Source organism: Phalacrocorax carbo, chromosome 4 (assembly GCF_963921805.1).
Source record: "Phalacrocorax carbo chromosome 4, bPhaCar2.1, whole genome shotgun sequence".
Lineage (NCBI taxonomy): Eukaryota > Metazoa > Chordata > Aves > Suliformes > Phalacrocoracidae > Phalacrocorax > Phalacrocorax carbo.
This window is the reverse complement of record NC_087516.1, coordinates 26137598-26160184: the sequence shown is the minus strand read 5'-3', so window position 1 is coordinate 26160184 and position 22587 is coordinate 26137598. Positions and strand designations below refer to the sequence as shown.

General features: G+C 40.1%; 1 protein-coding gene across 1 annotated transcript; it reads right to left on the bottom strand.

The window, feature by feature from the left end:
* Positions 1 to 216: 216 nt before the first annotated feature.
* On the bottom strand, positions 217 to 22587 carry KLB (klotho beta). Its single transcript, XM_009513789.2, has 5 exons — positions 21715 to 22587; positions 12876 to 13383; positions 9346 to 9614; positions 6565 to 7708; positions 217 to 4476 (listed from the first exon to the last, which is right to left on the bottom strand). Exons 1-5 carry the CDS (start codon positions 22450 to 22452, stop codon positions 4115 to 4117), a joined length of 3021 nt encoding a protein of 1006 aa, XP_009512084.2. The 5' UTR covers positions 22453 to 22587; the 3' UTR covers positions 217 to 4114.

The window sequence follows — 22587 nt, the reverse complement described above, 5'->3', positions numbered from 1 at the left end:
GGATATGATGTGCAGTAATAAACTGTCACTGCCCCAGGCTGCCAAGACGGGCTCAGCGAAATACATTCTGTTTTCATTAGAACTGCCAGGATTTCAGGTTGGAAATTCTTTTCCCCACATGAGTTTCATTTGTTAGTTGAAATATTGGAGAGTAAACAAAGGCTACGAGTTGGTTTGGACCTCTTGCTTTGTGCTAATGGTCTGGTCTTGTCTGCAGCTGCCTTGATCCAGCAAGCCACTACGGTCAAGAACAAGGATATCAGGAAATTCTTGGATGGTATCTATGTCTCCGAGAAAGGAACAGTACAGCAGGCAGATGAGTAAAACTCCAGTAGGTTGGTATCATCTTAATGTGTATTGAACGTATTCCATGTAGAGATGGTTGCTCGATCTGGGCTGCGGTTAGCAGGTTCCCAACGGGGATGCAGTTGCACTTGTAAAAGGCATCATAAGAGGTATCCTAAAACTTAAATTTTGCTAGGTCTCTTGACAGCAGCTTTCAACCTCTCATCATCTTGGTATTATGCCACTGTATGGAGAAGTATCTAACTCTGCAGTGCTGTATTCTGTGCTGGGAATGCTCGTTGCGATGGTGGTGGAGAATTTTAAAACCAGCTGACTTGGCATGAAAGACTGGTTTGCAGCTGTTTACAGAGAATTTCTTAGGCTAATGTTCCCTTGGTTGGACACTAAAAAAAGTGGTCAGCACATAATTCATATATGAAGGTGTTTTGTGTCATTTGTGTGTAAATTCTTGTAAAGGAAAGCCAGTTCAACAAGGACAACTCTTTACACTGTGTATGTACATTTGTTACTGACATTGAGTACAGGGATTTTGGGATAATTTCAGAATGTTAACTGCTAAAGGAATTTGATGCATTTAAGCTACGTATGGTTCCACACACGGTGCAGGATGAGACAGGCTGACTGGCAAATAAAGTAAATGTTGTGTGCCTTCTGAACCTCAGCTTGAGACAGGATGCAGATGAAGCAAGTTTCATAAATTAAAATTTATCACCAGCAAGGTACCAGACACTTGGAAGCTACTGAAAAAATTACTTTTAGTGCTGTTCTGAGTTCCGTGAGGGACGGAACAACTTGTTACCAGCTTGTTACACAGTTGTGAGCTGTTGCATTTGAAGGCATCTTTAAGTAATCTTGTCTGAATAAAATTAAGCAAATCCTTTCATCTATTAATGCCTGTCTTGCATTAAAAGTGTCAGATAAATTAACTTGTCATAGGTCTATAAACTTCCAGTTTCATATTTGCAGTGCTAAAACCTTTCTAAAAGCTCTTAACTTTTTATTTACAGTTGTCTGGATCCTGACACAAGCCACCATGAGACATTGTATCAGCAAGTACCATCTTGAAGGATCTGATACAAAACCCAAACACCGTGAGAGATAAAATAAAGCATATTTCATATCTTGGCCTCTTTTTTTTTTTAAGAACTGAACAATGATTGCCCAAACCGGTTCAAGATCTTTGACTTTTGGAGAAGCAGATTGTCACAGGGTGATGCAAGACACGATTAGTGCTGTGTACACATCGCTTAGCAGTCTCTGAGAGCATTCAGACTGAACGAAGTCTGATGGTTTGGAAACCTTGTGCTGGTGGGGTATGGTCCCAGCGTGTAAAGCCATGAAGTGCTAGTTTTAAATGATAGCATTAAGAAATAGCAAAAGTGTTGTTCTCACAGAAAGGAGTTGAGTGTTCTTTCACATCATTTCAGAACCTCGAACTGCAAAACCGGATTTCTGTGTACAACTTCTGGAAGGGAATTCAGATTAGATTAAAAACAAAACTGGAATTGGTGGAGCCAGATTTAGAAGACCGTTTAAACTAAAAGAGATGGAAGCAGTCCTCTGAAAATACAATGCTTTAGCTATATTGCTGAATTAAGAAAACGAAGGGCTTGGCCTCATGGTTCAGGCAGAGTTTACTGCTGAGTTTTACCAACTGTGGTTTGTGTCCCCTGGGGATGTAGCTCTGTTTTTCCTGGGTTACTAATCTTGCTGTGTAGCAACATACCAAGGAAAGCATCTGCATGCCTAAGAAATGCAGCAAATTGCCCAAAGCACCTGCTTGTATGATTCTGCTGAGTTGGCAGCAGTGTGTGGAACTGATGCCGCTGTGCCTGGGAAAGCAGAGGTACTAAGTTTTGCAGGTGTGTGCTTTGTACCTGGCTTAACATTTTTGAGATGGGTTCATGTGCCGTTTGAATTGTGCAACTAAAGGACTCATCTGTGTTCCCACAATGCACACGGAATTGAGTTTCCCTGTAGTATGTTTCAGTCTGACTCCCTGGTTGTGTGAGTGGTAACTAGCCAGTGTCCTTGGGTGGTGGGAGGATGCATGCACCTCTGACGCTTGCGCTGTTTGGTGAGCTGGTAGAACATGTAGAGTGTCAAATGGGCCAGGGTCCCTCCTCATTTCACTGGTACTTACCTTCTGAATTAATGAGCCTTCTGTGATGTTGACCAATGCTTGAAATGTAATGGAGAAATAGTCTCATGCATTTATGAACTGAGACTCAAGGTTGGGTCAAGTTTTGGGGAGTGTGGCATTCAGCTGATTGCACGTAGCCTTGAAGTAGCACTTACACAAAGTTTCTCGTAGTCTGTAAGTGGCTGTGATACTTTCTGTTCTTGTTTAATTATCATGATACATTACTGTTTACCTTGTGCTTGATGCCATCTTGTGTGTTCAGATGCAGTTGGAAAAGGCAATGTGTTTATGTGCCTCATCTCTTCAGAAGCACCAGGGTATTGATAACGTGTGCTTATCTGTTCTGGGGGTGTTAGGCTGAGGTAACTAGCTTCTAGTTGGAACAGGTTGGGGGGTTCCCTCTGTCTTGAAAATGGTACTAGCCGCTGGAAAATAAGGTTGTAAAGTGGAGGAAGGCATTTAACTGAGGCCTCGTTTTGTCTTTTTGTCCTTTCAGTTTTTAGAGCACCTTCCCTATCCCCCTCCAGAAGTGCGCGGTACCTGCCTGGGCAGCGATGATCTGAGCGTGCAGTTTGATGCAATGACTGAAAAGGCTGGCCAATGTGAATTTTAAATTATGGTACAGTTCACGGAAAAACATTGGGCTCCTTTTGAGATTGCCAAACCAGACCAAGGGAAACCTCTGGGTTTGGTCCCAGAAAAGTTTAAATGAGATTAGAAGGTTCATTGATTCTCTAAGAGCACTATGCCTGGGTTGGTAGCTTTTGTGTAATGCAGCAATAAAAATAAACTCCTTTCATGGTTGTATCCCACCCATGGCTTGCACTGGCACTTGAACAGAGCTAAGAGGAAAACATATATTTATTTCTGTGAAAAAGTGCAATTTAGAATTACGTTCATCACTCTCTTGCGTAGATTAATAGTTACTGTTTATTTTGGTGCTCTCTGCTAGTAAAAATTTTTATGCTGCCCCATTTTTGGAGATGAAAAATAGTGGATTTTATATTATTTTGACTTGTCTCCTGTAGGTCCAGTTACATTTGCTTAAAATGTTAACATCTGATCTATAGTTCACCCGATATGTAAGAGATATGGGTATGTTGGTCGATAATGGAGTTAACTTGGATTTATTCTTGTAGCGGAGCCTTCAGAAGCTGGCCCGGCACATTTCATTCTTGGTGTACTTCATTGGAAGCTTGTGGGTTTTAACAACACTTTTATTTGTAAACCCTAACAACTTGCAGTAATGCTGAACAACATTCATAACATGAATATACATCGCAAGACGCTTTGGTCCAAGGAGGTTCATAGAAAAGTGCATATCGGTTCTCACAGCTTAATATCTCTTTACAAGTCAAACTGTTTGAAAGGTTATTCCAAGGCACAGGAGAGTTGTAAAATTGTCTTTTTTTCTTTTTTTTCTCTTAAATAGATGAATTTTACTTCTACATACAGAAGGTGGATAAAAGTAATTTCACCAGAAAGGAATGTCATCATAGCTCTCCTTCCTGTGCATACAGTTACTTTCCGTTTTCCAACAAAATGCTTGGGGTGTGTTACTGGAGTGACTCACGTAGTGCTTTTCCACAGTTGTCTGATCTGCGCCATCCTCTGCAGAATGCAAACAGTGATGGATCTCACTGACAGTGGGCTTGTGCCCCCTCTTTAAAATGAAACACAGATGCGCTGGATGGCTTTTGCCTTAAAACGTTTTCTTCTTTTTCTTTTGTGAAAAACAATAATGGTTAAAAGCAAAATAAGGGTAGAGAAAAGGCAGCAGGCAAAGAAGATTAAGGGCTTCTTCTGGGAAATGAACAAGCAGAAGCTACACGGCTTTTCTTGGTTGCGGGGATCGCAGACCGAATAGTCAGCAGGAAAGCCGTTGTTGCTTATCAGGTTATTGTAAAATTTTATTGAAGGCTTTCCTTTTGAATCTGAAGTAAAGAATCCAAATCTGGGCTTAGATTTTTCTTCAGTCAGCTTAAATGCATAGTAGCCTTTAATCTTGACTTTATCGATGTAGTATGCTGTGAAGGGGGGGGAAAAAAGAAACAAATGTTTTCAGTAGAATCATAGAGCAGTTTGGGTTGGAAGGGACATTAAAATAATCTATTTCCAACACAGTGCCACGGGAAGGGAGACCACGTACTAGACCAGGTTGCTCAAAGTCCCATGCAACCTGGCCTTGAACACTTGCAGGGATGGGGCATCTGCAGCTTCTCTGGGCAACCTGTTCCAGTGCCTCACTGCCCTCAGAGTGAAGAATTTCTTCCTCGTATCTAACCTAAATCTCCCCTCTTTCAGTTTAAAGCCATTACTCCTTGGCCTATCACTACAGACCCTTGTGAAAAACCAAAATCTTGCATGAGCTGCAGACCTCCTGGTAATGAGCTCAGATTTCAAATAATCTATCCATTTAAAAAGCATGATTGCACCATAAAATATTTACACTTACTGCTTCTAACAGTACTCAGCTTCCACTGTCTTAAGTAGAAACAGTGCATCGTTTTAAACAAAGAGTTAGAATTTGGGAATCTTCTGGACCTACTCTGTGAAAGCTGCATTTGAATGGGGTTAGAGCTAGGAGCTTGCCTTCCTGGGAAAAGCCAGGTGCTGCCCTTCACCAAACCCAGCTGCAGTGACTCAAGGGGAGCACCTGCTCATCTGTGCCATGAGAGGAGCTGTCTGAAAACTCCCGCCCTGCTCCAAACCCAGCTGCTGAGCCCCCCAGCATGCATGACTGTATGTTATACTGCTGCACCCAAGAGTTGGGTGAAAACATTTTAATGAAATCATAAATAGCAGTCCCTGGTACATATATGTCTCTCCAATTCATGTGTAAGCAGAGAGTGTAGTCAGGGATGTGACCCAGACTAAGCAAGAATGTTGTAAACTAGGGGGTTCTTTCTGTGAGTACTATAAAGTATCATGCTGTCCAGAAATTAAAATGGGAATACTATGATGAAGTGCCCTTTAAACAACCTTTTCCTTCAATAACTTACTTCCTTCAATGGTTTATTGTTCTTTTGTTTGCAATGTGAAATTAGCATGGAAAATACATCAGTAAATGCTCATTAGTCCTAAAGGAATTAAGAAGGAGCTAAGCACCGGAGGGGGCCTGCTCTGTTTCTTGTTGATGTCTAAAAATGATGTGAAGCCGTGCTTAGCCACGAGTAAGACCTGTTTCATTTTTATGCGGCTACTTTCTAGAGAGGAGAAACCAGGCTATGTAGACTATGTTTGGGGACAGGTGCCTCAGGCAAGCTTTTAGGCGCCCAACATCCTGACCAGGGAACTCGCTAGCGCTTGCCAGCAGGGAGTAGTGAGGGCAAGGAAGTATTGTGCGTCTCGTTTTGGCTGTATGGTTCAGGTATCGAGGCCTTTCTGGTATCCTGTGGCTTGCTGCTTTCCTTTTAATGTTTGGATGGAGGAAGAGGGATGGGAGGGTTGATGTCCCTGCAGCATTTCTCAGACAATAAACTATTGCTGAAGATCATTGTCTTCAACACTTTTGTCCTCTACCTCCATAATTACTAATTTTTATCAAAGTAAAGAACTAGATTTCTGTAGGTGCACAGGAGAAAGCAAGTAGTGGAACAGGAACTAGAGTTTGACTCTCCCTTCAACAGCAGCTCCTTAAAAATCTGGTGACCTGCTTTATTTCTTCTGTATGCCTGTCCAGGTCTCCTTGGGCTTGCTTGTGCTTTCCTGTTCAATGACTCTAGTTCAGCAGCAAGTCAGGAGGGTCCCACCTTTCTTTGTAGAGTAGAAATTAGAGATATTTCCTGGGAGTTGTTGGTCTGAAGTGCCATCTCCTGCTAACTTCGGAATAACTACTCTGCTGCATATGCACGCCCAGATGGCTTCTCATGTGGTTTAAACTGGAAGCAGCTGGGCTGTGTTTCTTGTGAGAGCTTGATGCCCTTGCTTTGTGTTGTATCTGCCCTGAGAGTGCCTGCAGAATCAGGCTCCTCAGGAATGCTGATGGCTGATTCCTGCGTCTCAAATCAGAGCTGCTTGCTCTGTCTAGGGCAAGTCTTAGGTGCTTGCTTAAGGAACACCTGGGTCTGGGCCATGGAAATGGCTCTGGGAACTTGAGTCTATCATATACTCACCTTTTAAAACCTCTTGTATGTATTTTCCCAAGTAATAATTTCTAAGTTCATCATTGTCTAAGGACTGGTCATCAATTCCGTTTGCTGTGATGTAAATATCGATGTCGCCATAGGTTTTTTTAATCCACTTGAGAACTTTGCGCACTCCCCAAGGCACCACTGCCAGACGCGAAGGGGAGCTCAGGCAGGTGATATCCTGCAGAAATTGGATGTCACGATCAAATTCATACTGGCTCCCGTTCTGAGGTTCGTGAATCACAAATCTGGTGGTGAAATGATTCAGTGCGTAAAAGTCAGCTGCACCTTTGATGAGCTGCATTTCCTCGATTGTGAAAGATGGCAATGAAGAGTACGAGAGGCCTTTTCTGTTTTTAAAGCTGATGTATTCCCTCATGGTAGCTGGATAGTCCCCAGTCTTAAATATGGGATCGGCAAACCAGCCTATTTCAAACTGAAGAAACCTGTCGGCAGCTTTTGAATGAGATTCAAAGTAGGGGTTGGCAGGCTCGGCCCAGTCCGAATGCAGGGACAGGGACACTTTGCCATGCTGAAAGGATCGGTACTGCTCATCGTATATTTTCCAGGCCATGGCATGTGCTATCAGTAAATTGTGTGCTGCCCGGTATGTATCATTGCTGCTCCTATTGTAGACATCGCTTAGCCGGTTAGGCTCATTGATTGTAATCCAAAGTTTAACCAAATCACCAAGTTCCTGAAAACATAAAGCGGCATAGTCTTGAAAAGCGTAGGCAGTAGACCGGTTCAACCATCCTCCTGTCTGCAGCAAAGGAGCTGGCAGGCCCAGGTAGGCGTGAGTTGGATAATATAACGTGACCATGGACTGAACGTTGAGTTTCAGTACTTCACTAATCACGCATCTGTAGTATCTAAGAACTTGCCTGTTGACCACAGACAAATCTCCATTGGGTAAAATTAGTGACCAGTCAAGTGCAAATCTGTAATGGGTGACTTTCATTTTTTCCAGGAGGTCAAGTTGCTTTTTAATGCTGATGAAATCCGTGCACTGTGCTGGTCGGGTTTTTAGCTTCACCCCTTTAACTTTGTGCAGGAGACCGTCTCCCGTGATGTTCCAGAGGTACAGGCTGGAATCACAGAACTGCGGTGAAGAAGCCACGGATTCTGCCTGTGAAAATGAAAATGGTATCTTACGGCGGGGTTTAATTAAATGAACGCCTGCTTATAGTCTGTGTTTCTGCCTGTGTTTGGGTGTAGGATTGGTGCTGGATGTCAGAAGGTCCTGCTCAGAGGCTCCGAGGGGAAGAGCATAACCGACTCACCTGTATGGGCTTTGTGCTGGTGGTTGTCTTACCTGTTCTGTTCCTTCATCTACAGAAAACATTAAATTTGCACTCTCCATTCTATTCAGCTACATGCTGGCATCTGCCCTGCCATCAGCCTACACGACATATATTTTCACACAGATAAACCTCCCAGATTGAGGTCACTCTGTGGTCATGCAAACACAGTTCCCAGGCAGCTGGCAGGAGAGCTGGGTGGTAAGGACAAGCACCAGGGGTGTACGAGGCAGGCACGGATTATTTTGGCGCTGCTGCTGAGATCAGCCTTGTGAAACTGCGGCATAGTGTTCCCTGGTCTTACCGGTAGTCCTTCTGCCTATGCAAACATCTGACACAAGCAGCTTGTAGTGTTTAATATTAGTTATATCTTGACTACCATCTACTAGTTAACAAGGTTAACACAGGATGTATCCTGTGTAGCACAGCACATTTTTTTACTATCCCAATTTTTTAAAAGATTTTTTTGTAGGATTTGTAATACAATACAGTGAAGTTAAAAATATTTAGATTAAATCTGATTTTTTAAAGCAAATGTACTCTTCTGTGCTGTATATTTTCCCAGAATGATTAATAAGTAGAAGCTTTACTTTTTTTTTTCTTACGATTTTCAATGAATAGGTCGGATTATGAAGTTTTGCTGTTATTTTTTGAGGCTGATATTGGCCATTGGATCATCTTTCCGTATGTGATGAGAAAAAGAGCATCCCAACACTGGTCATACATATGGTTAGTTTATCTACCACATTTAAAGTAGAAATAGGTATTGGTAGGAACCAGTTTGGAAAAAAAGATAGTATGATCTGTTTTCAAATGTGAGCTGAAATTACAAAGGCCATATATGCTGATGTTGGCTATTTTTGCGTGTGGTATAAGTCTTTTTAAAGAATGGCTTGTAACCCACTTGTTGAAGTGGCACTGAGAGCCAGGCTCAACCCAGGAATCTGTTTCTGCCTTGTTCAGTAGCTTTAGACGAGACCTCAAGCCTGTGGGTAGCTCTGCTGCTGCCAGCATAACCACCTTGTCCCTGCCCTCTGCCAGCCGCTCTGTCATGCTGTCGTAGGTATCCCTATGGCCACACTGCAAACTGGATTGGGAAACTCCCCTGGTTGAAAAATAACCCAGGAACAATTGGCAGGGTCAACTTCTTGGTCTGAAATTTCCTGATCTGATCTGCCGTGTGGAGACACAAGCAGAGGGAAGGGGGGGGAGGGAGGGGCAGCCTTGGAAGGGATCCTGCAGAGGGGTCTGCTGCTGCAGGAGCACCCAGCACTCTGTGACTAGCTCACCCGAAAACCTGTAAAGTACATTCAATTGAACCTATGCAATTATGGCAAGGCTTAACTTCTGTTTGCAGTGTGCATTGAGATTCCTGAACAAAAGGTGCCATACACAGTCATTTATTCACAAAGTAAAGTCGTTGGTTGCTCTGCATCCAGTGGTTTTCCCAATATTTTATGCTTACCTTGAGAACAGACTCAGTGATACCCCAGGAGAAGTCACAGGAGAACTGAGCTTGCAAACTTGGGGTAGACTCCCTTGGGAAGAAGCCATTTTCTTGTATGATTTGTTTATAATAAAGTGCAGATGACTTGGGAATCCTTTCCTTTTTTTCGCTTTTGAAATCTACATAAAATAATCCGCGCCTGATGTTGTAAGCATGTTGCCATTCAAAGCCATCAAGGAGTGACCAGGCTGTGTAACCAAACACATCTATGTCGTCGTATTTAATAGCTGTTTAAGAGAAAGTAACATCCATGAGACTTATATTTAGGACTCTTAACGTATATAAGGGATATTTATGAGAAAGGTCTATTAATTTTGAAAATCTTCAGGGTTTTCTCAACACTCGTAGGGTTATTGGCCCATTGTAATTCATTGCAAAACTGTGACAGACATTATGTATCTTAGTCCTCATTCATTAAAAAAATACACACATCACTAGTTCCTTAAGAAACTAAATACCGTAGGATCCTTTATTTCTGCTCTGAGCAAACACAAAATATTACACCACATCCAGATTCTAAGTTGCATCTGATGATTTGCAAGTAATAGATACTGATAAAATCAGAGAATCATGACTAAAAATTAAGGGTGCAGCAGTCGATCTTGTTTGTGACTTTGTATTTATCATGAAGTTAAAACTCCCTACCTTTATTTGAAAGATCTCTGCAAACTCTAACATTTAGGAATGTCTATTCAGCTTCTAAATTGAAAAATGAAACGTGTCAGTATGGGACATGTAGTGACTTTAGAAGAAGCTGGGCTGATCAACCCAGAGACTGAAGTGCTTGATTTATTCACAGAATGGGTGCAGCAAATGCATGTTTCTTCAGTCAAATTTAATGTCCCTTCACCTTGCAAAGGGAATATACGTGTAATCTTTCACATATATGAGAAATGACAAAATGACTGCTTTCCTGATTCACCAGGGAGGGCAGCAGAGCTTCCAAAGCAGCTTCTCGCTGGACACCAACTAACAACAATGTTCGTTACCCACCTACAGCATGTGCCGCAGCCTGGAAGAAAAAGTCCAAACTCCATGCCTAGTCATGTTACCTGCCTGTCGCCAGCATTGAGCTAGGAAATAATGCAGGATAACTCCTCACATTAACCTTACAAGGGATGGAATATCAAGGGCAAAGCAGTGACCAAGTGGGGTTGCTGAGGATTTTGACACAGAGAGATGGACAGCCATATTTTACCTGTAGTCCACTGAGAGTAAGCCAAGGAATACAGAGGAGGTTATCTGATATAAAGCTCTATTCTCACCCAACATTGCTTTGCCTTATTTTCTCAGGACATTTCACTTCACATAATTTTATATTTCCACTGAACAACTTTGCCTTAGTCACACTATGCTGCAACTTCTGCAGGAGGTGGTTTTGCACAGTACTTGTATTCGTGCAGCAGAGTAACAAGGTACCCAGCAGTACTCTCTTAGTCAAGCATGCTATTTTACTAGCTTCTGGATGAAGACATCACAAAGCCCAAGAGCTTGCAATCTAAGTACATGAGAAGCTGACAGACAAGGACAGAATACTGGTAAAGAGATGAGGGAATGTAACAAGGCAATACAGTGGCATGTATTTTCAAGAAAAGCAACTTCTACATATTAGGGGAACCATGGGAGAAAGTACAAAAACATCTGAAAATATCAACAGCAAAACACAGAGGTGGAGAATGATGTAGAGGATAAAGAGATAGGCCAGAAGGGCCTTGCAAGTAAGGATGAATTCTTCATGTCTGCAATGAGGAAGGTTGAACAAACAGAAGTAGGCATATAGGGACAGGATAAGTGACAACTGAGAAAACTCTTTTTTTTTCTAGAAGCATACTAAATGGATGGGGTCTAAGTTTAATTGTCAGAGCAAGAGATGTGGCAGTACTTGAGATGGTGCATGTCTAGATGAGAATTTTTGGCTGTTTAAATGCGTAGGGAAAAAAGCACTATTTGTCTATATTTTCTGGTAAGAAGAATTAATAGTTAGGCAGGTGATGGGTAGAGATCCTGTGGATCAGTGTAAGAGTACGCTTGTAGCATTGTCTCCAGTGACAGTGAAAGGAGAGGGCAGAAAAAGAAGTCAGGATCCTCACTGAACATTAGAGTGGGGATGAGAAAATCCTCCTAAAAACCAAGGGGATTGTTGGAGGCAGGAACAAGGGGCTGAAGGTAGGAGAGTTCAGGAGTTAAGCTCCCTGTGTCACCAGAGGTGACATCCATGGAAGCAGAGCTCAAGGCACTTCTGTGTCTGCTATGGGTGGAGCCTTGGAGTTCTTCTGCAGAAGTAGTAGTTTCAGTATTGACAGCCAATAAGCAGCTGTAGTTTGAATTGCATCCTTGTATCATGATCAGGGTTAGTTCATTGCAATGGTGATGTTATACAACACATATTTTCATGACTCGCAGTACTGGAAGATACAGACATACACTACAAAGTTTACAGCACTCTCCTTGAACACACACAGAGTATATCATAGCCTGTTATATGTTATCCTAACAGTCAGCGTCCCATTACAATTTGGCCTATGTAAATGATGCTTTGCGGTTAACATGACCTACCTGATTTTGCTGCAAACAGCAAATTTAAACCTGACTTCTCTGTAAGTAAAAATATGAAAATATGTTCTAAATATTATTCCTGATCAGACAAATTAAAGTTTGCTTCACAAAAAAATGTATTAGTTAAGAGAAAATCCTGTCTTTGAAGCAGAGGTGGAAGCATCTGCATACATAAAAACATAGACATACATAAAAACTGCAGTATGGCATCAGCAGCGGTGCAGCCTGCTGGGAGGATGTCTCTTGGGACCAGCAGCCATCCCCCTACCAGCGCTGAACCTACAAACTGGCTGATGGGGAAAAGAAATACTGGTTTTGCAGAGGCTTTAGGTACTAACAACATTTATATTTCATACAAAATTAAATCTTTGCCTTCAGAGAGCACCCCTGTACACTGGCTTTATGAAGGGAAAATAACAAGATTGGAAGGGTGTCTTTAAAGTGTAGTATCTCTGTTTGGCATGTAATAATCCTGAAGAATGATCACCCTTCTGCTGCTAATTTCCTCTGTGCATTTTATGTTGGAGAAGGACCCCAGTGTGGCAATGACAGTCTGTAATCACTGTCTTGCTCTCCTGCTGTCAAGGTATGTACCTGCACACAGGTTTTACAGTTGGTCTACCAGCAGTGAAAAGTGATATCGAACAGATTGCTTTTCATGAATTTCTGACTCAGTTTTGCACTTATTTAGTTTTAAAATCCAATGCAGATGTTGGACTTTAGCTTTCTGGGACAAGGACTAGGGTTTTTTTCCTGTGTTTGTACAACATCTAGCACCAGTAGATCCTGATCCATGACTTGTACTCATGCAGTATTAATAATTAACTTAGTTGCTATTATTTCTTTAAAAAATTATTAAATCATTTCAGAGCTAAATATCAGAGGATCTTAAAAAGCTGGCCAAAAATCCAACAACTAACTTGTATACAAACCTTGTAAAACTTTATTAATGAAGTTTTTCATCATGTAGATGGCTGTGGTGTCATCTGTTTTCACATGGCTGTCAGTGAACCAGCCATTCTCTGCAATCAAGATTCGAGGACTGTTGTATTCCAGTTTAATCCAGTTCAGTACTTCCCTCAAATTGAGTGACAAATTTTGTCCCATTTTTGGTAGAGTGTTTGGAGGTTTAAAGTTATTAGGACCAAAGGAAAATGCAAAGAAGTCAGCTGTTCCCTTTATGTAGTTTTTCTCATCCTCAGTAAAGCGTGGCAAAAATGATAATTCATTTTTCAGTTCTTCTGGATAATCACCATCCCCGTGGATGGGTTTAGCAAACCACCCGAGTACTCTATCCATAGACTGCTGGCATTTAGAAATGTCCAAAGCATCTTCTGATTTGTTAGGCTCGATCCAGTGGGATCCCAATACTATGGACATCATCCCCTTCTGATACGGTTGAAAGCGTTTTTTGTAGTTATGCCAAACTTTTGCATGAGCCTGGTGAGAGAAAAATAGCATTAAATTGTTACTCTCTAAGAAATCTCCATGTGTGTTGGCAACTAGACAGGCAGGTAGCTGCATCTGATGCACTGCAGACTTCTGTGGAAATATTAACAAACAGTCAAAGCACACTAATTACCCTGCACAGCTGTAATGGGCAATGACTGTTACACTGCAAGGTACCTCCGGATAATGGTAATGCTCCGTATCTCGTGTGCACTGTTCCTATGATATGTTAGGGCTGTGGCTTTTTGCCTTTTAACATAGGTCTAAATTTCATGGGAGGTCCCAGCAGCGATGTGAATGGCTGTTACATGGACACTTTGGGACTATACAGCTGTTAATGCTGGGATTTGAACTCCGTGACCTAGACAATCCCATCTAGGTCTTTCTTTGTCAAGCAGCAACTGCTGATACTGTTAAAATTTTAAACTGCCCTTACAATTGCTCCATAAATTATGCATCTCAAATAATGTTTCCTTTGCCAGTGTTGGCTCTGTGCTATTAACTGCTCTGTGCTATGGGGGTTACCTGGATTTACTCTGATCAAACTACATCCACCCCATCCCTCTTCTTGGGATACACTTCCATTTGTTTTAGTTTCGCCTAATCATATGAGTAAGTGTCCAACTTTTTATGTTTGCACAGTCCCTAAATGTAAAAACTTGGAGAAAGGACCCAGCTGCAAAGTTTGAACCCAAAAGTCAATTTTCAGTTCTGTGCAAGAATTTTGATCTAGGATTTTAGTTAATTTCTTCTTTGAAGCTGCTATAATAATGATTTTTCTGACAGTACATGCAACAGCACAGAATGAAGCTTATTTATTTTAAGTAGAAAGCAACAACACTTTGGTTTTAAAAGGAAATTTGGCAGCAGTATCTCACAAGATCTATTGGCTATGGCATGTTTTAGTACTCATAACCGGTCAAATATTCACTGCCCTAGGACAGACAGAAGTTTTGCTATTCATGTTAGTGACAATAAGAGCATACCTTGTACCACATCTTAATTCCATTTTTCTGATTATCATGTTTTAGAAAGCTCAACATTGTCACACACCAGAATTACCTTCAAACGTCACATTGTTAATTACTGAAATAAGAGAATACAGCCATCAACGTTTACACGAGAGAAGGAATACATGGGAGACGGAGGAACCACTAGCATTGTCAGAGTCCCATGGGAAAAGGGGAGAGCTAGGGTGTCAGAGAAGGGTGCCTCTGGACCACAGCATGGGGACTCTGGATCGCGGTGTGAATCACACCAGAGGATCTAACACAGGGGAGGGGAGCTGACCTCTCCCAGCTGAGGAGTTGTCAAGTAACTCAGGGTTTACCTTATTCCTGAAGTCTGGCTTTGTACTCTTAATCTGGAAAGAAAATAACTGTTTGCACCCAGAAAAAACATTGAGAAGCATTGTGAAACACTTAGAGTGCCGAGTTAGACTGACATCATTACCAAGCCAAACAGCATTGCTTACCTCTGACAATAATTTCAGTTAATTTATCTAAAAACACACAGCCTTGACAGTTTAAAAAAACAAAAGACCTAATGTCAATTAGATATTTGGTTAAGCTAGGGAGTACCAAAGAATTACAGTTTGTGAAATTTTGTATATCAGTTGTTTATGGTTTCTAAGGTCATGCTTGTAACATTTGTTCAAGGTCTATCTTTGAAAATACTGATAAAGTAACATTAACCTTTGAAATGCAGGTTCTGTAGCTGAAAAGAGAAGTCAACAAAATTGTACTCATGAAGCAAATTGCAAGATACAGTTAAAATATTATAAAATGGATTTCTTACCAGTCTCATCAGAAAATTTAAGTGGCCAGTGCCATCTCCTCAGTTACAGTCCTGTCCCGAAGGTTCCTCCACCCTGGGATGGCTGCTGGGGCCAGGCTTGCTTTGTTCTCTGCCTCTAGTGATTTTTCACCTGGTTAGTATATTTTTTTTTCCCCAAACACAGGCTACTAACACCACTGTTTAATCAAAGGTATATGGTTGTGTTGGCACAACAAGAAAAATCCTGCTGAAGTCACCTATATTATGCACAGTGCCAAGTAGCATGACAATAGCACCAGGTAAATCTTAGCAATCACGCATTTCTAGGTGAAGCGGATAAAGACGGCTTTGCCAAAAAACGACTAATTAGAATGCATTATTGACAGCTAAAAGAGAATCAGTGACAACTCACTGCATTCAAATGCACCTTCAAGAGGCTGATTAGAAGAAAGTAAAGTTACTATTAAAAATAATGTCTACAGTAGAGAATACAATCACAGGTATAATTGTACAGGAATAGACCTCAAGTACAAATAAGTACACTTAAAGTGAGTCAATATAAAATCCCCATACACAAATTCATATGTGTCACTGATGTCTCTTAATTCTAAAGGTTAACTCTATTGTAAAAAAAAGTTGTCACTCTGTCTATAGCAGGGGTTTTTACAAATGTAGTAGAGACAATAGCATTTGCTTGTCTATAATTATGAGTTGTTAATTATCTGTAAAGCAGCATAACATTCTCAGATGGAAGGTGCTCACTAAGTGCAAACTATGGTTGATCGAACAAACTGATTAATATAATTTGCTCTTTAAGACAACATATGAAACAAACATCAGTTTAAAAGCTGTATCATACACCAGATTGAGTATTTTGAGTCAATCTTGACTAATCTTTTTTTCAGTTAGACTTTAATCCGTAATCCTTCACTTTCCTTGTTAGATCAAGGACAAATGTCAAGGCTAAGTACACAATGAAAGCAGGATCAATATTGTGTATTTATTCTAGATATATATGACATGTTAATTTCAGCGTATTTTCCTGGTATTAATATAGAAATTATTCTATAGACTTGAAAGTCACCAAGAGTGCTCAGTCAGTATTAACACTGTAAAAAGGCTAGATAAGTCAATTTAAAAAAATTGAGACAACAGTATTGTTCTCTCTTGAAACATTCTCATACTCCTTCAAACTCTGATCCTGTAATTTATCATGTACATACGCAAAGAACTTACTATTGAAAGACCAATACTTTCACATTCTTAAGATATGCCAAAGTCAAGCAATTGAATGTCTCACCAATGAGCACACAAAAGAATGTCAGGGGTATATGGAGCTTTTTTAGTGTGCTGGAGAGCAATAAGAAAACTAAAATTGAAAAAATGCTAATAAAATTATTCTGGCTTTGTGTTTGTTTGGTTTTTAATCTATGAAGACCTAGAATACAGAGTCTCATGATGCTGGTGTTAAACATCACTTTAGAAGAAGGGCAGGTGTGCGTGGCTTATTTGGAGAGTATATTTCAGTTCAAAGCCCTTTTGGTCTGTGGTAAAGATGCCACATAGTAGAGCAAAAGCCCTTATTTTGCAAAATGTCTCTGAAGCTCAATCTTTGTGAAGGAAAAAAGGGCTCTTGAGATATAGGCCACTAAATTTCTATAAGAGTGATTTGAAGGACTGAGGCTTTACTATCAAATTTATTGTATGCCAACCATCTTGCATTTGGTTTGTGTTTTTCTTGATGATTTCCAACAATTTTAAGAAAGCTAACCAGCAAATAACAAATCATACAAAAAAAGTGTGAATCAGTGCTGAAGTTTACATCATCACTGATGGCTACTACTGTGTGAAAAATCTTCCAGCTAAAACATTTACAAGCATAGACAATTCTGCTGTCCACACTAGGGCCATACTTGATGGAGACATACTCGCACTGATGTAGCTTCATCTTTACAGATCCCGAGGAAAGAAAGCACCTTTGGAGGAAGGGAAGAAAGTGTCTGGCTGGATGTAGGTATAAGAATTATTACCCCTTCATTCCATAGAAATTTTTTTTTAAGGAGAATGAATTGTGGGACTTTTCTGGGACATGCTTATCCAAAGGCAGCAGTGTCCACAAAGAGACCCTGGCATAGTGAGAGCTACCAAAAAGCTGGGAGTAATGCAGCTGGGCACAGAGATTAACCTGATCTGTGATGGCTCTATATGGAGGCACCATGTTTGAAAGGGAATTTATTACCTTTTCCTAGAATGTGATATGAAGATGTGTTCATGAAGAAAATCTTTAGGGATATCTTATTCTGGCAGTTTTCTTCTGAGCTTTTCCACTGGGTGGAAAGGAGTGTGAATGATCTTTAACAGGAAAAAAAAAATGGTCCCCTTTCAACCTGTTATGTGGCAAAGGCAGAACTGCCTGGAGGGCACTGATACGGAGGACAAAAAGAAGACCGCTTTGTCTGCAGTTTGTGATCTTTACAAACCTCAATCTAAGTATAAAAGAACATAACTAGATCCAGAGAAAATGGTAATAATATATCAGGTATATATCTCATTTAGCTCCAGCCACAATGATTCGTTTGCTTTATATTTTCTTGCTTCTTGTCAGATTTATTTACTGTAAATCAAAGAAATCAATCTAAGTTTTCTGTGTGCAGTCTTTTTCTTCTCTGCCTCAGTATGAGAGAGGCAAGCTCATAGTTTTTGTATCTTCTTTGATGTGCCTTTCAAATGACGCACAGCAAGTTACATGTTTTCATTAACTGTTTTCTGATGTTGCTTTTGTGAAGTACAGTCTCCTTTAATGAAGAAAGGAGATACACTTTTGATGGCCATTCTCCATCTGGTATAAGATTCCATATGCTCCTCGTGTTAGTGGTAATGATCATACAATTGAATAGAGATTTATCTAAGTGAACACCATAGCAATTTGTAATTGATAAGTGTCAAACTTCAAATTTCCTACTCATTTCCATGGAAGTAGTATGAGACCCTTTAAAATGATCAGTAGCAATTATTACCCCCCGTGTATGAAAAGCATACATAGTAACATGCAAATATGTTTTTAAAATTGAAATTTTGAGTTCTTCTGTAGATTATTTTCCTCATGTGGATCTTCTAAGCACCTTGCTTAGCAGCCTTTGCTTCTGCATTCACTACCCCTCTTTATGGGTCTTGCTATTCATGTAAAGTCAGGACTGTCTCTTAAGTAGATGTATCTGGGGCATTCCCTTAAAAGGATGCAAGGCACAGACAGAAAGCACATGTATTAGATGATACAGCACCTGCAATGCCTTGTGCTAGCCAGCACCACAGGGCTCTGGGGCTTAATGAAGACAGACCAACCCTACTTTAGCTGAAAAGCCTTAACAAGATAATTATCTACCTATTTACCTACCTGAATTAATTAACCGAAGCAGATAATTTTTGAATCACTTCTAAAATGCATGGACTTTTTCCTTACGCTGCCAATTATTTGGGTTTTAAGATGCTGGATTTCTTTAGTCTACTAAAATGTTTAAAATGAACAGAAATTTCTTCAGCCCTCTTCTAGAGACACAAAAATCTCACACAATTGTCAAACTGTTCTTGCAATAAAATAATCCAAAGTCCAAAAAACCAGGGTGTTATGGTTTGTTATATTGTTTTTGTGACTCTATGAAACCTGGCTTCAGTTTATGATTGATATATCATATAAAAGCACTCCTTTATATAATGGTGATTAGTTCTCACACACCACAACTGCAGCAGTGCACTGGTGAATGAAACTAAAAGTAGGACTCATAAGAGAGCCTCGTGTAGTTTATCCAAAAGTACTACAAAAAGACTTGAGAATGATTATTCAGCAATTTGCCATGTAACAGAGTGGTGGCCAAATTAGTTACCTGTTTTTTCGGCTCGGCATATTTCACGGGTGGACCTAGTAATGTGCATAGGGTGGCATGGAGAATGTTGTCTTTCAACAGCCTGTCCAAAATTGATGCCCTGATATGGACAAGAATGTGGCTTTTCCTAAAGCCACTGACATAAATGGGAACGTTTTCAACAGCTTCAACAGGCTTTGCCTCATACTCCCAAAACCTGACGTTTTTGTTGGTCTTTTATTTTTAGGAGGACATTTTGCAGAGGTAAATTAGAAGGCAGCCATAATACAATGTCTGAGAAACAGATTTCCATACACTAGTCCTGAAATAAAAAGCCATGTGAAATTTCTTTAAAGAGAGATTCTTATAACATTCCCTGCGTCTCAAAGAGGAGACATTTCAGAACACATGAATCCTGATTGTGCATCCATACATTATATTGATATGGTATTGTCAACAATACTAAACAAACTGAACATTTAGATACTCACAAAAATCCTTAGGAAAGATTCTGGCTAGTTGGCTTAAAACATATAATACCACCTATGACTTCTGTCGAATGACTGGCTTTAAGTACATTTTAGTAAGAAAAAAAATTTTTATATATATATAAGAAGAGTTGGCCCATGTTGACTGGTACCTCAGGAGCTCCCATTCCACCTCCAGCCCCAAACATCACACTCCAGTTCCTCAAATACATTACTACAAATCTGAGATTCTTCATAAAGACCTAAAAACTTTGGAAATGTTACAGTGCCACAGGAGAGAACTGTTAATACGTTAGGTAATGTTCATGGGGCTGTGAGAAAGATACAACATGAAAATAATTTCTGCCCAAGAATAATAAAATACTAGGTAATAGATTGTGTGTTGCTGAAAGTCTCATTAACTCTTTCATTGAAGTGATCTATTTTATACACAGATTCACAAGCTTTAAAACTAGAACCAACTATCTGATCAAGTGTGAGAGGTAAGTAATATCGACCAAGGAACTTAGGTCACTAATTTTTATATCAGACCCAGCTGTGCTTGGCTTCCTGGAACAGCCAATTGATTCTTCAGCAGAGGCATTGCTCTCTATGTGCTGTCTGCTGCTCACATGGATTTTACAGAGTGGGAAGATGCAGAGACTGCCTAGTTGGTACCCTGGTTTTGATTGTGACACTCAGAAATGAAGGCAAGAAATGCTACTAACTTACGTTGTATCTTTTACATGTATTACATCAAATATATTTTATATAGCACTTGAAAATAAAAAGAATGATTGAGCATCAGTGCTATTTGAGATGCTTCACAAATCTCTATAGTTAAATCATTCTTGTCCTAAGTCTGAAATTAGTTAGTGGCTCGGGATGCTTGATGAGTTGTCTAAGTGTAAAACTTCTATTGACTGCTGCATGAATTTTCTGAAAAATGAGGTTCTGCAGGTTCAAGCCCAGAAGCAAATTCAAGAAATAGAAACAGTCAGCTGCAGAATATTTAGAACTACTCTGGCAATTAATTTTTTCCCACATGCGTACTTATTTCTGAAGGGCAAATACATTCAGTTTTATTTGTTAATTACATTTATAATGTATGGCAGGTAGTAGAGAAATTCTCTTTGTGACAGCTAGAAATGGTTTGAGCAGGGGGAATTATACTAGCTGCTCTATCAAACAGAGAGAGGATAGTGACCTGCTCTGTAAAGTACTTTGAGCACTACAGGTTAAAAAAATGCTGTACTGATATTGTTAATTCTTGTCTTAAATTGCTGTTATTTGAAATTGCTTTAAATTATAGCAAGAAAAGTAAAAATATAAACTTCTATGCATAGGAACTAGCTACTCTGTAGAGTGACATTAGTAATCTATCAGAGGAGATGCTGTAAACTCTGTAATGTTGTTGAGAATACCATGAATGTCTGCATTTTTTTCCTTAAGTCTTTAGTCCCCTTCAGACTTCTCTTTTTGTCCTTCCCAAAGAAAGAATACCATGAACTGAGGACCCAGTACTTCAGCTGTTGAAGCTGCTGATCATGGGATCAAGCCTTTTGGATGTCTAATTCTGTAGAAGACAGCTGATAAATAAAATAAAACTGACATGAAAATTAAAATACTGAGAACATCATAGAAATAATATAATTTTGAAACTCTCAAATACTGAAGGGAGCATTTGTTTTCTTCCAAACTCAAGAACTGCTGACCTTGCTAGTTCAGTGATAAACTTTTTGCAGTATGATCTTACTAAGCTAGAACTTTATATATATATATACACACACATATATACACACACACATCCTCTATTGCTAGTAGAATTGATTCAATATGCAAATAAATGTCATTTTAAACTAGTAGAATAGTCATTTCAGTGTAGTCAAATGAATGGTCACGTCAGTGTGTTTAACTAAGTGAAAAGAATAAGAAAGGAAAATCATGCTCTTTCATAGCGAGATTTTGTAGGCAAAAGCTAGTTTAAATAAAGTAATAAACAAGCACTTTAAAACAAGTAATTTCTGAGTCAGCTGTTGTGACAACTACAATACAAGCAACATGAGGATTAAAAAAAAGACTGCCTTAGCTATGGGTTATTTATTGGTGTTTTTGCATTCCTTGATTTTTCTTTTTTAAACATTGACTATATGATTGATTCATCCCATCATTTCCCGTGGTGGTGCAAGATCAGTTTGTAAAATCTTACTATACTGTACCTTGATCAAATTGTGTCCTACAGAGTAGACGGTTGTTATTCTCCCTCTCTCTCCAGGAGCATGAATACCTGTGCCATACCCATGCCAAGCAATTAAATATGGATTGTGGATTGTAATCCAGTACTTAACACGATCCCCAAAGGTCTGGAAGCAAAAGGTGGCATAGTCATTGAAGATATCAATTACTGATTCATTTTTCCATCCCCCATATTTTTCTTGCAGCATCAAGGGCAGGTCCCAGTGGTACAGCGTAACCACAGGGTCAATATTTCTGTAGAGTAGAGAGTCAATGAGGGTGTTATAATACCGGACTCCTTTTTCATTGGGAGCTGTTACCGCTCCAGTAGGAAAAAGCCTTGACCATGAAATTGAAAACTGGTAAAAAGTAACTCCCAAAAAATCCAGAGCAGACAAATCTTTGTCCAACAAGGTGTAACTGTCACTGGAGGCATCTGTGCTGTCAGCATCCCTGAACTCCGAGTGGATGAAGCTGTCCCAGATCGAGGCTCCCTTCCTGTCCTTCCTCCGGCTGCCTTCCACCTGGAAAGCCCCCATCCCTACACCCCAGAGAAATTCTTTGGGGAATGTGTCATACAAAAACATCTGTGTTTCACTCACGGGGCTGAAGCGTGGGTCCTTTTTCCACACAGATCTTCCCTCTCCAGCAAGCCCAGCAACTATCCTTAAGAAAACTAATGTCCAAAAAGCAACAAATCTCTCCAGTCGTTGGCCCCACATTATGCTGGGTTATAGCACCAGTGTTAAAAGTCAGATTTCTTGCACCGACACTGAAAAAACCTCCATTCGTTTGCTGGAGTCCTCGCCGTGCAGACTGTCTTCGTTTGCCATGAACTGCTGGAGTGTCTTATCAAA